Below are 17,427 nucleotides of genomic sequence, written 5' to 3'. Positions count from 1 at the left end.
GGTTTTGAAACAAATTATGTTGTATTTTGTATGCCTTTATTTAAGTTAGTCTGGTGGTGTACAAAATGTTAATTTCAGCAGTCAATAACCTTTTGTGCAGCTGAAAAAACTGAAAAAGAAACCTCAGTTAGTGACTAGAATTCCTCTCCCATAGAATATCTGTTTGAAAAATAAAGGTAACATTTTACAGTACAGCCAGTCAAGAATGGAATTAATTTCACTGAATGTCTTTTATTTTCCAACACCTTTTGTTTGTTTACAAACAAAAGTATATTTTGTTTTGAGGCCTTCAGTTCACGACTTAAGATAAAGCCGTAAGAATTGATAGGAGCATTTATATGGAGCAATCTGTCAGATTAAATTAGGAGTTAGGATGTTATGGAGGTAGGTATGTACTATGACCCACCGGGTTGGTCTAGTGGTGAACGCGTCTTCCCAAATCAGCTGATTTGGAAGTCGAGAGTTCCAGCGTTCAAGTCCTAGTAAAGCCAGTTATTTTTACTCGGATTTGAATACTAGATCGTGGATATCGGTGTTCTTTGGTGGTTGGGTTTCAATTAACCACACATCTCAGGAATGGTCGAACTGAGAATGTACAAGACTACACTTCATTTACACTCATACATATCATCCTCATTCATCCTCTGAAGTATTATCTGAATGGTAGTTACCGGAGGCTAAACAGGAAAAGAAAGAAAAAGGTATGTACTATATCTGTAAGATTTTATGAATCATTTTCTTATGATCAATTATATTATTTTCTTAAAGAAACTAGAGGTGGAAAAAAACCTTTATTTATGATGACTTCAATTCCCATCCCATAACAAAATATTTATACCTTGAGTGTTACTATTTATGAGGCTAGAGTTCCCATGCAGAAGGTTGATGGTTTAAGCCCTGGTTTGGAATTTATTATATTTACTGTTATCAACTTCTCACTATTGTTCCATTATTTTGTTGAGTTCTTTTGGTTCTGAATCAAGAAAGCTCTCCAGTAGATATCCAGAGATTTTAGAATATACGAATCAACCAATCAGTCCTAAAAATGATTGAGAAAGTTTTGTAACTTTACTACCAAATCATATTTTTTGGTCTGTACATTCAAAAGAACAGCTTCAAAAAGAGAAATTTGGAATTTTAAAAAATCTAGAAGTTGTTTGTTTATTTTCAGATGAAGATTGCACACCAAAAATCAACTGCTAATTAGTACTGTAGTTCAGTGTTTCTTAACCTGTGGGGTGCGTCCCCTTGGGGGGGCGTGATAACACTAAATGGGAGCTCTAGCATATCGAAGAAAATATTTAAAAAAATTATCAATTTACTGTAAGGAAAGTAAAACAAAATACATTCTGACATAATAAATAATAAAATTACACATTTACACTGATATACACTTATAAATAGAATATTATTAGTACACTGCACAATGTATTTAACTTATCAATACTAAATCAAAAACAAGTTTAATAATTATTAGTGACTCCCTTAGGCTTGTCTTGCAGAGCAAAGTTTTTCGAAGGAAGGTTTAATTTTAGAAATAGAAACTCTTAGTTCTTTTTCTATATTTTTTTTTTTACAGCAGCCACCACAGAAAATTCAGTTTCGCAAAGGTAGGATGTTGAAAATTGTAATAGTATATGAAATGCTCTTGTTTTCAGTGCAGAAAACTCATCATCCACCCCTGCCCAAAATTCAAAGAGTGATTTATTACTGAATTGTATTTTGATTTTGTCGTGAAGCCTATGAAGATTTCTTCTTCGGCAGTTGAGAGCCCTTTGGGAGTATTTTGAAAGGGATCCCTAACCCACTCATAACTTGTTACCAAGTTGTCATTAGCAAGAAAATACTTTTTAAAATTTTTTGCCAGTATGGCTAAATGATTTTTATTTGTTATAAAAATAACTTTCACCTATTGTTCTTCAGCCTTGTAAGTTTTAACACATTCATCCACATTTGCAAACATTTCTAGGTTTTTTGCTTTAAATTTCTGCTCCATAATTCCAATTTTCTACAAAAAGCATCAACTTTATCACTCTTATCCAACACAGGTGTATTTGCTCCTTGGAGCTGAACATTCAAGATATTTAATTTCTTAAATATGTCGACCAAGTAGTTCAATTCCATCAAAAATAAACCTTCTCGAAACTACTTGGCTTCCGGTTGGTTTTCCTCTTCCAGAAAAGTGGCGATTTCATCTCTTAATTCATAAACATGAAAAAATTTCCCATGTGATAACCATCTTACCTTGCAATAAAGTAGTAATGCTGAATGTAGTGCACACATCTCTTTACAAAGTGGAGAAAAGATTCTTGATTTTAGGGATCTCATTTTTATATAATTTACTATGGTTACAACCATTGTTAGCACAATATTCAGACCAGGACTCATTTCTTTAGAAGTCAGAGCTTCTCTGTGGATCATGCAATTTGTCCAGACACACTGTGGAGATTTTTGTTTCACAAATGCTTGTATACTTAAGAATCTTCCAGACATTGAATGACCACCATATTCCGACCAAATTTTTAGACTCTGTTTGCCTTGTTTTTAAAATTATTAACGATAGCAAATAATGCAAGTGCTGTTGCTTTAAGTTCTATTGGTTTGCAGAAAAGTAGTAGTTCTACTGCTGAAATACCATAAAAAAATCAAACGTAAGCAATGAAATGAGCATCCTTATTACTTTATTACTGTCTGTTGCCTCATGAAGCAGAATTGAAAATAATTTGTTACGAAACTTCCTGAAAAGCTGATGCTGTGCATCTTCAGCTATATCACCAGTTCGACGGACAATAGTATCATTTGATAGAGGAATGGACTGCAATTGTTTAGCAAAATTATCTCCAAACATAGTTTCAACAATCTCAATTGCAGCTAGCAAAAAAGCTATTCACCAATGGTGTAAGGTTTCTACATCTGGCTGTTTTATATGAAACTTTGCAAGCGTCAAGTAAAGCTTTTTCATTCACAAAGTTTGTTTTTAAAAATGATGTTTGCTTTTCATATGATTTTAATTTTAATTTGAAGAATTCTCAGCGTTTGTTAACATACTCACTATGAAGCATTTCCAGATGTTTAAATTTATTAGGGGTCATGCTGTGTGCTGGCAAAATATTTTGAGCAAATGACAGTGGCCTTTCTTCGTCACTTACTTCAGTACTGGTAAACCCAAAATTAAGTATTTTTGAGAATATTTTCTTGATTTTATTTTCAGAACCAAGCTCATCTGTGCACTTGTCGATGTTTCAATATTGTCTAATGCTTGCTTACGCCTACTTAAAAATTTATCCATGATACTGTATAAATCTGGTACAATGGTAGTAGGTACCATGAATAGTAGTAGTAGCTACCATGAATGGTAATTTGCATGAACATGCAAATTATTACATACAGATTTACCGAGGGATTTGGTAGCAATAGAAGGATCAACTTGACTGAAGGTGGCTGAAATTGAACGGGGTGCAGCATTTATACACATTAGTGCAGATGTTCCAGAATGTTTGAGACAAATCGGAACTTTTTGCAAAGCTGCAAGGATGTCAGATAGGGTAAATGTAATACAAAGAGTAACAGGGAGGCATAATTTCTGCGTTTTGTCAATGTAGTGGATCAGTTTTGACAAGTATCAATAAATTTACTTATTCTTTATAATTTATAAGGTTTGTAAGGTCGTAGTGTGGCTTTAGCATCAAAATAAATATATTATTGTATACATTGTTAATGTACGAGAGGGGGGCACGATAAAAATTATGATTGAAAATTGGGTTGCAAACACTGAAAGCTTGGGAAACGCTGCTGTAGTTAGTTATTAACTGCTAAATGACAAAAGATTCCAGATGCCATAATAGAAAAACTATGCTCATCTTTTTGTTTGATTTTGGTGATTGATGGGACTGGGGCCAAACCATTTATTAGAAAATGGTGTTAGGGCAGTGGTATTTATTCTTAATTTACATGTTATTTTCCATGATGTATGTGCTCAGGTTTGAATAACCCAGCTGTAAGGATCAGATTACTACCTGTCCTAAAATTGAATAATTCTTTAATAATGAATCTCTTCATTTCCAAGTCAGATATATTTTGACTAGATTTTTTTTACTAAAATATCATTTCATTTTTCTCAGTTAAATATTTTGAAAAGAAGTGATATTGTTGTATCAAGCAATTTGTATTGTTTTTACTGCATCTCTTCAGGTGTATTTAGTTATAATTTAGTAATTTATTTTTATTTGTTCTGAAGTTGCTGTAATTTTACTTTTTCATTGTAGGCACAGAGTAGCATGAAGTATCCACAGCTGGTTTCAATGCCTGAAGCTGTACGCTGCTGGCTGGAGGAACAGCTTGAAGCGAGAGGAATAGACGCAGCTATTTATTCTCGATATATTTTTAGTCTACTCCAGCAAAAGTCTCTGGATGATTTTCCTACTCAGGTATGTAATTAGATGTTAAAGATGTTCCTGTAGTTTATTAATTTAATGTATATTTTATTGTAACATGTGCAGGTGTTAATTAAGTTTGTTTTAGAATTGTTTTTTAATTTGTGAGGAATAATTTGAATTTTTTTACTGTAGTTCAGCAGATGTATTATCATTTGTGCAACAGTTTTTCATTCTTTCCCAAACGTTTATCATACTTTATTTTTATAATTTCCTAGTGTTTCTTATTAGTGTTTAGATTTTTTAATTCATTAATTTATTAGGTGTCTTTTCTTCTTTCTCATCGCTGCACAGTGTAGTACTTTGTATGTACGTTCTATGAGTGTTAAAATATAAAAATTAATTCTTGTTGATAGTTATTTTTTTCCATTTTAATATTTAGATTTATTTTGTAAATTTCTAAAATAATTTCCTTCCTAAATAAATAATATTGATGTTGCTGCTCATTTGCGTAGATTCAAATCTTACCTTTCCTCCGGTGAAAACTAAAAATTACTTTTTCCCTTATGACCATATTTTTAAAAACTTTCGTATTTATTTCTGAAGAAATAAATGAATTTTAGAATGTAAAGGAAAATAATGAAAAATGTTTTGTTATAATTTTTTTTACAAAATTAATAAAATGCTTACAATTTTGTAGGAATGTAATCCTGTTAATTAGTAAAAATGTGATGCAAAAAACAAAATTCCATGTTTTTTCCCCAGAAATTGTAAAGATAGTTTTGAAAAAAAACTTAAAATGTTTGTTAAAATAAATTTCTTCTGGACTAATAGGTTATGATATATGTTACTAATAGGTTATAATATTGATGAAAATATGCTTAATTATGTATCAAATTTGGTTAGTTAAGCTATTAAAATGTGTGACTTCGTAAAAAATATACTACCATTACTAGAACTACTAATATTGTTTTAATAATTATTTAAAATGTTTACGCATTTTCACAATTTTTCAATTATATACTTTAAAAAAAAATACATGTAATATTAAATACTTGAATTTCTTTAATTAAATAGTGATAAAGCTACTACTTTGATTTTCTTAAGTTCTTTATCAACATGAGGGCGTGAGAAAGCATTTGACTGATTGGTGCTTTTTGTTTTCATGGTAATGTAAAATAATAAATTTACAGATCCTTTTATGGTAAAAAGTTCTTTCATTTTTCTAATTTAGGGTAAAGTTTAATTAATAATGCTATTTAAATTTGTGTTGTAAACCTAAATGAAAACTAAAATTACTTCATAGCCAGGATAAATAATAAAAAATTATTTGGTGGGTAATATTAGGAAGTGAGACGTGGTCGCAAGCGTGGTCACAGGGACTATGCATTGGACCTTGATCAGCAGAAGCGGTCAGCTGCTGTGGAATGCCTCATGTCTGCTTCTGACCAGGTATCTGCAATAAATTATCTCATGCAAAACGGTGCATGGATTTGTTTGTTGTGTGACTTCTTTTATTTATTTATAAATAGTGAAGAAGTAAGTTGAACTCTTTCCTCATATTCTTCCTCTTTTAATTTCATTTAAGTATTATTTAGAGTGGCTTTTTATTAACATTTGCTTTTGAGTTTTATTGCATGCAATGTAATTTTGATGTGGGGTTTTAATTATTTAATTTGCCTTATTACATTAACATTATTCCAGTCATTTTAACCAGTTAAAAAGTTTTCAATTTTATTTGTTAGCTCTCTTTCTGAGAAATAAGGCAAATAATATTTTAGATGTATAGGCTGATACTTAGCTTGGTACTTTAATGAAACATCTTAGAAGACCTAAGTAAAGTTAAAAAATTGCAGGGAAATTATTAAAATTGTAAACCTTTATATAGGAGGTGGTTTATGAATGTGATAATTGATGTTGCTTTTAAAAAGAAAGTAATAACTTACTATTAAATGGTTGCTTGGTTTAAGTAACTTCTTGGAATTAATATTTTGAAAGTACTAGTTTATATACATATATTGGGTCCTATTGTAACTGAGCTGTAGGTTACAAGACTCATGAAAATGATGTAACCAGTTCCAAGAATAAAAGGTCCCTTCTCATACTTGAGAGTAAAGTGGTTTTCTGTTGACTTTGTTTATTTAACTATGTTGTTCTAATGATGGTTCTTTGAGTCAAACAATTAAAATTTGGGTTCAAGCCTGAGTGAAGATAGCTGTATAACTTGTTTGATTTCAAGATGTCTGTTTTCATTCATGATTAAACAACCAATCTTTTTGTACAGTTAAGTATTATTTCATATATTTAAGTTGTAAAATAAGAATCTATCACCAGTCATCTTCATATAAAAAAATTTACAAAGAAAAAACTCAAACCCTTTAAAAATTAACTCATTTTTTATTCAAAGTTGTAGCATTTTGTTTCTAACACAGATAAAGAGCACAGCCTTCTATTAATTATGATTAATGCGTATCTTTCCTTGTTTTTATATAACATTACTACTTAAAAGCTGAAATTAAATATCAACAGATATATTTATCATGAAGAATAATCTATTACTATGAAGGAATTTTTTTCCTGTAATAATGAGATGAAAAGGGAGAACAAACATATGTTTTTATATAATCTGAAAAGGTTCCTTTTCCTGAATAGTTATAGAGTAGATTGTGTCATAAAAGGGGCTTTATTTACATTTTTTAATGTAAATAGTAGTTTTTTTTTTTTATTAATGGAAAGGTTAAATTTACAAATATGTTAAATAATACCGGACTATAAAATTTAGTTTTTTGTTTGATATAAGAATTTTAATAACTGAATCTTTAGTATTTTTGATGCTGATTTCAAATATGTATTCATTACTATTCATTAGTTTTTTAAATTGAGGTTTTCTTAAGAAAGTATTTTTTTTATCACTTGCTCTATGACCAGAATGTTAACTTATGATAACATCAACCATCAGCATATTCTATTAACTGCATTTTACCTTTCCATTTGGGTACTTTTTACCATTAGTCTTTTCTTGTTGGTTCTCAAATTCATGATGCTCCAAACTTTTCATCTAAGCTATCCTTATCACTACAGTGTGTAAAGTAAAGCTTAATGCAAATGATTGGTTCAATAATGAGTTTTACTAATTTTCCTATTTGAAAATCATGTTTTGTAACAACTTACTTTAACATTTTTTGTTTACTTCACAATTTAGTTTCATATCATCAGAATGGGCTTAATGGTCTTTTGAATCCTGCAGAAGAGGCATAATTTTCAATTTGCTGCATGTCTGTAAGCAAAACTTTTAAGCTTTACATTAAAACCAAACACTAATGTTTATTGCTGGACATTTTTATTTTCTGGGTCTCTGACCTCAAAATCTTAAAAAGAGTCTTCAGTGCGTTTAATTCTTGAGTGACAAACTTTTAAAGAATTAAACAAACGTTTAATTCTTGTTCCAAAGACAAAAAATTAATAAATCTGTTACAGGAAAACAATCTGTTGTACATAGGTCAATATATTATTATTCGTTTAGGGTTGGTTAAAAAAAAAACAAAAAAACTAAGTTTAATTCAAGTTACTTTCAGGGAAAAGTTTAGTTTTCTCACAACTGAATCACAAAATATACAAAAGAATAGGAAATCCTCCGTTAATCTGGCTCCATTTATTTGATTTAGTTTGCTTCAAAGAGAAAACAAGTGTTAGTTAAGTGTTAGTGTTATCATGAGCTACATTTCAAAATTCTGTCTTATTTGTATTTCCCACTGATCATTATACACCTGTGCAAAGTAGTAATTAAGTGTGCAATCTAGAAAAATGGCAAAAAACAATAAACAAGGATTTACTACTATTCAATATCCATGGGAAAACATAATTTCCACAAATATTTTTACAACATTGAACAGAAAACAAAAATTGACACACATGCTAACTGAACATTTTCCTTTCAATCAAGGATTAAGAACATTTTTAGAAGTGATTTCATGTCTCTAGAATCAAAGATCTTAATAAAATTTCTTTTTAGTAGTTGAATTTTTATCTTTAGGTGTCTTCACCTTTTTTAATATAACATAGTAAAGTTGCTATTTGAAAGCTGTTTTTGTTTTTAGAACATTATTTAGTAGGCTTTCTATATATTAAAAGTTAAGATTGTTATGGTGAGCTGTAAAATTATGTTTTCAGAGGTGGTTGCAACAGGAAGTGGTAATTACATTCTAGGAAATGTAGTGTAAATTTTACGTATGTAAGTTGTTGCATGAGAGGGATTTTGATTCATTTAGGTACTAGTTTATTGTGTTGTTGCTTGTAGTGTCTGTTATAATATAATGAAAAAAGACTAAAGTGGCAGAGTCCAGGAACTGTCAGAAAAAATGAAAAACTATTAGTAGATTTTTTAAATTTATTTCAGAAACCTCAGTAGATAAAAAAAATATTTTAAAATGAAATAAATAAAGAAGCAAAACATTAAGGAAAAAATTAAAAACAAATTATGAATTTTTTATATCCTTAAAAAAATTTCTGTTTTTATTTATGAAATTAAGAAAAATAATACATTGTCGCAGGGACAGCCCAAAGAGTTGAAAGAAAGTGTTTTTTTTTATGTACATTTTAACTCTCACCCATATTAACCAATTTAGTTAGAGTGCTTGTGTAGGTAACTTTGTATTACAGCTAATCTTTTATTAAATAGTACTGAGTGTTTGTTTTATTTCAATAACCTTTTCAGTATACATACTTCTACTCTTAAAAATAAAGAGTTAATAAAACATCTAAACTACTTGAGATCATTGTTCAAATGTTTTGTGGTTTACCTTTAATATATGCAGGGTTTTTTTGCTTAAATTTGAGGACTTAAGAGATAATTAATGGATTAATATACTTAATTCCATGTTTCTAACCTAAATATTTTCTCTCCTCACTATTAGGTAAAAATTTATAAAAGCAGTTCTCAGAAACTGGGTTTATTAATTTAGATTTAATTTAGAGTGAATAGTCACTATAGAATGCAATTGGTAGGTTGTATGGAAAGATTGTAGGACAGCCTTTTTTCTTTTACCTTCTATAAAAAATTTCTTAAACATATTTTGTAACTGGAGTAATTTTTCTTCTGTGTTGTTGAAATTATTACTTTTATTTATTTTTTGTAATTATACTCCCTAATTATTCCTGCCAAAGCCATCAATTTTTTTTTTTAATTTGTCCTTACATTTCTAAATGATAAAAAGTTAATATGATAAATAATTATTTAATATAATTATTATAATTTATTAAGTAGTTGAAGTAGAGAATATTTGAGGTTTGATATTTGCCATTTAAAAAAAATTTCTTGTTCTCTCTCTACCACTGGTTAAGCTAAAAAAAATACTTTTTTTAAAAGCATTTTGCTCAATGAATGTATTTTGGGAAATCTGATAACCTTAGCTTAGATTACTTTTTATTAATATGTATTACATAATTTTTTTATTTTTTTGAATTGAAATTTTATTATTTAAATCTGTATTAAATAAAAGTGAGTTATTTCTGAATTGATTTTTTTTTTTTTACACGCAGGTTTGTTTTTCATTTCATTGGAGATCCTTTACAACCCATAGTTTTGTTTCTTTCCATTATTGCCTAGAAAAGATATTTTTTAAGTTATGTCAGATTTCCATTTCAGTATTACATCAAATTGCAGCCAAGTGTATCCAAAGTGGAGTTTTTCTTCCAGTAAAATGGTTAAATTTATTTATGTAAAAAATCTATTTTGCAAAACCCCTTAAAAATAAACTTTACTTGTAAGGATTCAGAAAGTAAATTGCATTATAGATCCACACTGGATTAATTTTTAGAACTTTAAAAAATCACTTTTATACTGAACGTTGCCAAAAAAAAAATGCAACAATTTATGTACAGATAAATGTTTTAATAAAACTGTATCAGATGTAAATTGTACTTTCAAATCTGTGCTAGTGGTAATGTTTCAATGCTTTTTGGAATTCTTGTAATTTTACTGTCTTAGATATTTTAAGACTGTTTTTATTTTTACATTTACATGCCTTTTTACAAAATATTTTTTTATTTTATTTTTTATATTGATTTTATTGTATTTTATAACTTGAATTGTATTGATGTATTTCAGACAATATTATTGGTATAAGTAAAAATAAAATTATAAACTCACATTTATTTAATGTACACTCCTTTTATGATGTACTGATAAAAAATAAAGAAAATATTAATTTAAAAAAATGAACATATTGAATTAGGCCACAAATGCTTAATTTTTAATTTATTTTACTTGATGTAAAAAGTGGTAATTATAAACATTCTAAATCATAAAAAGATATTGAAAACTTGCATAGGTACGTTGTGTGGTATTAAAGATAATGATTTTGCTTAAAGTGGTTTGGTGTATCATTCTCAATAAAATCATGCGAAAAATTGGAATGTCACAGTTACTTAGCATTAAACTGATGATTAATTATTTATCATTCTTAATTTTAATATGAGGAAAGTAAAAAAAAAGTTATTATTTTAACAGTTATTTGGAAAAATCAGTTTTGTCTATAAAATAAAAATTGGAAATATGTATTTGAAGCATAATGTACTGTATGCATTTATTTATTAAAATATTCTTATGACCTAGTGAAATTTTTTTCACATTTTATGTAGATTCATGCTTTTTTTATGTTTTTCTGTATTGAACATATTGCATGGCCTTCAATGACAGTCTTTACTGTCTTCATTTGAATCCTTAGAACAACATGAATTTAATTATGGTATTCAAAAAATAAATTGCTAATCAACGTACAGTCTATATTAGAATGTACTGTACTGGTTTGGATTCCTGAATGAACATTCTCAAAATTCATTTCATTCATTACAAGGCTACTTGTATTAAAAATGTATTTCTTCAGTATAAAAAAATTTACTTTTTAGTAATGTTAAAGACATACAGAATTACAAGAAAGTTAATTTGTTAAAAAAAAAAGTGGAATTAAATTGAAGTATTTCTACTAGTACCCGTTGGCATACAGATGTAAACTACATTTAATTACTAATCCTAGGATATAAATTTTGTTTTTAGATATGTTACTGGAATGGTGAAAAATACAGGAAAATAGATAATTAAATATTTATAATTTATTTGCCAATTGTATTCATTATTGTGGTTTTAATTTTTATTTCAGAAAAGTGGAATAGAAGCTCTGGTTGATGAACTTTGTGCAAAGCTAAAAGTTATTCAAAGCGAAGGTAATTCATTTATTTTATTGTATAAAGAGTTGTTAAAATATTCTTTGCTAATTATTTTTGTCGTAATTATTATAGTTGTATCAAATTTATTGCATAATCTGTAAATTGTTAATCTACTTGGTGGAGGTGTATTAAATTCTGTAGCCCATTTTCGTCGAACCATTTCAGCATTCTCAGTCTTCTAGTATTGTTTGAATATCCACTTCTGTTGGTTGATGGTTAAATTTACTAAAGTAATTTACTATAGTAATTTAGCTGAAGATAACCAATTAAGGAAGTAAGTTGTAGTTAAGTAACAAATAATAAATCAAGTAAAACCTATTATAAACTACTTGTATACCTACCTGTATACCTACTGTATACTACCTGTATACCTACTTTTGGTACCCCCTTTTAGAATATAAACTTAATTTTTGGTCCTTCCACATTAAAAATCTCAAAGACATTTTTGCATTCACTTGGGCCAGAAACAGTGTTGCCATACAACTTATGACTGTAGTGTCTGTCTGTGCAAACTAAAATTTTTGAAGATATATGGAGAAACTGGTTTGGATTAAACTGTTGTGAAATTCATGGTTCATTCATATAAATAAAATGGAAAATGCTTTTCCTTGAATTGTTCTTTATCATTGGTGTGTTGACACATTAAAATATTTCATTCTAATATGCCATTGCCATATACCATTGTCAGTATGTTCAAATTTCAGAATTGTGTAAAAAGTGTTTTGTTGTCAATTTCTTTTATATAAATAGAAATAGCTAAAGATAACAGAATTTTTTTCCTTATTCCTGATGAACTATTTATTAAAAAAAAATTAAATATTAAAAAATAATTATTAAAATAATATTTATGTGATAATAATAATAATAATGTTAAAATAATAATAATAAAAATATTAATAATAATGTTAAAATTAAATAATAATTATTATTATTTTTTTATTTAATTAAATTAAAATGTATTAAAATGACTATAGCTGTAATATATAAAAAAAAAAGATTAAACAAATATAATGACAAACTTTGTAGAAGATACAAAAAAATTTAAATATTCCTTTTCACTAAATGAAAAAATTTGAATTTTATACTTTTCTGAATAAAATGTGAAGTAGAAGTCTGGCACAGACTTTTCTTACCAGATACAGTTACTTTAAAATACATTTTTTTAAAGTTGTTATAGGAAAGTAAACCACAGTTTTAGATATAAATTAATCTAAGTTTGTGATTTAAAATTGTGTACAGTATGCTAATAGCAAGTCTATTGTTAGACTTGCTTTACGTGTTTAAAAGTTATATTAATTGTAGAAGTAAAAACAGGAAGAATTATTCTTAGTAGATGTTATGTTTACATTTTTTTTCAGCATCTAGACCTCAGGAAACTACTACTACTGCTGTTGATACTGAAACAGTTGTTCCTATACAAAATTTGTTGCCATCTCATGACTTGGAACTGAAGTAAGTCTTTTGATAAGAATTTATAATTGTGTGTGTGTGTGTGTGTGTGTGCGTGTGCGTTAACTCGAACATTAGTAGTAAACTTTACAAATGAAAATGTTTATAAAACATGTTTGTACTAACAGATACAGGGTGTCCCATATAAAACGCAACCCATCAATCACACATCCATGAAATTTCAAAAGTCAAGCTTACTCCTCCCCTACTCGTTACTGAAATGGACTCGCCCAACATCTAACCATCGCGGCTCAGTAGAACACCGACAGAAACAACAATGCAATCATAATGTTCAGTGTATTGCTAGAGACAAGATGGTGTTTTCGCTAGATGAACGTGTTTTCATTGTTGAGTTGTACTTCAGTACGAAATCAGTGGTTGCAGTGCAAGATTGGTTTCGCCATAAGTACCCAGATAAACCAGCTCCTAACAAAACATCAGTATTAAGGTTAGTTGCAAAATTTAAAGAGACCAGTTCTGTAAATAACAAGGAACACAAAAGATCTGCGTCAGTGTTGAATACAGATACAGTCACTGAAATAAAGACAGATTACTCGCCTCGCCAAATAAATCGATCAGACGTTTGTCTGCTGAAATTAATTTGTCTAAATCAACTGTTCATCGGGCGACCAAACAATTACAATTACGACCTTATCGCATTCAAACGGTTCATCAACTTCTTGAGCCCGACAAAGAAAAGCGGCTACAATATTGTCAATGGTTCTGTCGATGTCTGCGTGAGGGAATTAATGTTATGGATTCGTTATTTTTCACAGATGAAGCACGGTTTCATTTGGATGGCTACGTAAACAGCCAAAACAGTAGAATTTAGAGTGCTGAAAATCCCGATGTTTATCACGAAAAACAATTACACCTGCAGAAGTTAGGCGTATGGTGCGCGATATCGCAGAAGAAAATAATCGGTCCTATTTTTTTCGAGTACACCATTAATGCAGAACGATATCAGGATATTTTATTTCAGTTCATCGCACTCTTGGAAGAGGAAGACAGACACTGCCGGCTACAACATGACGGTGCGACATCGCACTACGCAGGTTCAACTTCTGATTTCGTTGAGGAATTCTTTGGTAATCGTGTTATCGGTCGAGGCTTGTGGCCACCAAGATCTCCAGATTTGACTGGGGTGGATTTTTTTTTCTATGAGGTTACCTCAAAGAAAAAGCCTACAGCAACAAACCACGAACAATTGAAAGTCAATATTGAACAAGCTGTATTAAATATCCAGCCACAAACTTTGAAAAAAGTTGCAAGAAACTCTGTAAAAAGAATTGAAGCTTGCATTCAAGAAGATGGCGGCCACTTCAAACATTTACTCTAAATGTAAGGTAATGGATGGTAATAATAAAAATTACTTTTACACATGCCTTTTTATTTCAATACCTACCAATATAAGGTTGGGTTGTGTTTTATATGGGACACCTTGTATTATTTATTTGGTTCAGCTTCTGAAATTAATTTATTAATTTTTACTTCCTTTTACGAAGTAAAGGAAGTATTGTGGTCGTGAAAAATTTTGGTTTTCAGATTTCAATGGAAATATGCATTTTGACCATCCCTGAATCCATTTTGTCTAGTTTCGACATGACATCAGTACATATGTATTTGTCGCATAACTTGAAAACAATTTGCTACAGGATGTTGAAATATTTGGATTTAGGACTCTTGTAATATCTAGTTGTACACTTCCCCTTTTGATTCCAATCGACAACCAAAAGTATCCAAAAAACCCCAAAATAAAAAAAAATTGGATTTTGGACTTTTTTTTAACTGTAGTAGAGTTAGCCCTCATTGAGAGCATTTTCAGTGATATATCATAAGTGGTTCTTATTTACATTGGTTCCAGAGTTATAGACTAATGAAATATTTGGATCGTATAAGATGAAGGTACATCGATTTGAATCAACTTTTTCTTTTTTTTTTATTAATTTAAATTTGTTGGTTGATTAATAATTATTAATCTCTGATTGTAAAAAAAAAACTTACGATAAATAATAATCTTATAATAACAGTAAAGAAAAAAAATTATGAAAAAAATAAATTATTAATGAAACAAAATTTTATGTAATTTTCCTTTTTAGAAAAATGTGTATATGTAATTTAATAGGCGTACAAGGAAGTCATGTGCTGTCCATATCAGATTATTTTACTTATTTAGTTCCAAAGATATTTAATTGACAATCGTCTGTGTAGTCCTAACCTGTTATAATGAACCCGCTGGGTTGGTCTAGCGGTGAATGCGCCTTTCCAAATCAGCTGATTTGGAAATCGAGAGTTCCAGCATTAAAGTCCTAGTAAAGGCAGTTTCTTTTATAGAGATTTGAATGTTAGATCGTGGATACCAGTGTTCTTTGGTGGTTGGGTTTCAATTAACCACACATCTCAGGAATGGTCAAACAGACTGTACAAGACTACACTTCATTTACACTCATACATATCATCTTCTGAAGTAATACCTGAACGGTAATTCCCAGAGGTAAAACAGGAAAAAGAAAAAAAACCTGTTATCATCTCTTGTGGATAAATATAATTAGATATGAAATTATAAAAATTAACCGTTCTGTTGAAGTAATATAATTTCTGTAATGTCAAACTTACACGGTACTAAAATGAATAAAAAACATATGACATGATTTAAGTCTAACTTGCATGTAAATTTAAAAATTAATATTTAAGTTTTTTTATGATACCTAACAGAGGTTAGGACCAACTGATTAGTGAAAATAGAATTGTTCAAATGCAAGCAATTTGTGGGATGATTTTATTTTCATATTCTGAGGAAATTTTATTTTCATATGAGGAACATAAAGAGTATAATAATAAAATAGATTTTGTTGCTTTTGAAGTTAAGAAACACCCTGACTTTTTGTAAGCACATTTTGTGCTTACAACTACTTTAGTTTTCACATGAAAATCCTTATAGGAATTGTACTGTTTTTCTAATATTTTATTATTACACACTTTGCATTGTATTTTAGCAATATTTTTTCTTAATTTCAATTAATTTTTGTACCATCAGCTTTATATTACATCAGATATTATAAAAAGAATACATTCACTTCTGAAAGAAGTGAAACAAAAAAATAACAATCCACTTCTGAAAAAAAAAAATATTTTCAACATTTTCAAATTAACCATATTAATAATACAGGCTGTCCCATATCAAACGCAACCCAACCTTATATTGGTAGGTATTGAAATAATAAAAAGGCATGTGTAAAAGTAATTTTTATTATTACCATCCACTACCTTACATTTAGAGTAAATGTTGGAAGTGGCCGCCATCTTCTTGAATGCAAGCTTCAATTCTTTTTACAGAGTTTCTTGCAATTTTTTTCAAAGTTTGTGGCTGGATATTTAATACAGCTTGTTCAATATTGACTTTCAATTGTTCGTGGTTTGTTGCTGTAGGCTTTTTCTTTGAGGTAACCTCATAGAAAAAAAAATCCACCCCAGTCAAATCTGGAGATCTTGGTGGCCACAAGCCTCGACCGATAACACGATTACCAAAGAATTCCTCAACGAAATCAGAAGTTGAACCTGCGTAGTGCGATGTCGCACCGTCATGTTGTAGCCGGCAGTGTCTGTCTTCCTCTTCCAAGAGTGCGATGAACTGAAATAAAATATCCTGATATCGTTCTGCATTAATGGTGTACTCGAAAAAAATAGGATATTGACTTTCAATTGTTCAAGTGTTCGTGGTTTGTTGCTGTAGGCTTTTTCTTTGAGGTAACCCCATAGAAAAAAAAAATCCACCGCAGTCAAATCTGGAGATCTTGGTGGCCACAAGCCTCGACAGATAACACGATTACCAAAGAATTCCTCAACGAAATCAGAAGTTGAACCTGCGTAGTGCAATGTCGCACCGTCATGTTGTAGCCGGCAGTGTCTGTCTTCCTCTTCCAAGGGTGCGATGAACTGAAATAAAATATCCTGATATCGTTCTGCATTAATGGTGTACTCGAAAAAAATAGGACCGATTATTTTCTTCTGCGATATCGCGCACCATACGCCTAACTTCTGCGGGTGTAATTGTTTTTCGTGATAAACATCGGGATTTTCAGCACTCTAAATTCTACTGTTTTGGCTGTTTACGTAGCCATCCAAATGAAACCGTGCTTCATCTGTGAAAAATAACGAATCCATAACATTAATTCCCTCACGCAGACATCGACAGAACCATTGACAATATTGTAGCCGTTTTTCTTTGTCGGGCTCAAGAAGTTGATGAACCGTTTGAATGCGATAAGGTCGTAATTGTAATTGTTTGGTCGCCCGATGAACAGTTGATTTAGACAAATTAATTTCAGCAGACAAACGTCTGATCGATTTATTTGGCGAGGTGAGTAATCGGTCTTTATTT

At 29.7% G+C, this 17,427-nt stretch overlaps 1 protein-coding gene across 5 annotated transcripts in view; it reads left to right on the top strand.

The window, feature by feature from the left end:
• The window catches only part of LOC142325397 (uncharacterized), a 70,415-nt gene that overhangs the window by 10,737 nt on the left and 42,251 nt on the right, over positions 1 to 17,427 (top strand). For 4 of the 5 annotated variants that reach the window (XR_012756527.1, XM_075367123.1, XM_075367120.1 and 1 more), the window contains exons 3-6: positions 4,266 to 4,427; positions 5,721 to 5,825; positions 11,531 to 11,594; positions 12,956 to 13,049. Coding sequence is in view for 4 of the 5 variants with exons in the window: in XM_075367123.1 (XP_075223238.1) it covers positions 4,278 to 4,427; positions 5,721 to 5,825; positions 11,531 to 11,594; positions 12,956 to 13,049 (413 nt within the window). In the remaining variant the exon portion in view is untranslated. The remainder of the gene's footprint in view (positions 1 to 4,265; positions 4,428 to 5,720; positions 5,826 to 11,530; positions 11,595 to 12,955; positions 13,050 to 17,427) is intronic. The other variant, XM_075367124.1, reaches the window with a different exon arrangement.

Source organism: Lycorma delicatula, chromosome 5 (genome assembly GCF_047948215.1).
Source record: "Lycorma delicatula isolate Av1 chromosome 5, ASM4794821v1, whole genome shotgun sequence".
In the NCBI taxonomy this organism is placed as follows: domain Eukaryota; kingdom Metazoa; phylum Arthropoda; class Insecta; order Hemiptera; family Fulgoridae; genus Lycorma; species Lycorma delicatula.
The sequence above is the reverse complement of the archived record's forward strand: the minus strand, read 5'-3'. Positions and strand labels throughout refer to the sequence as shown.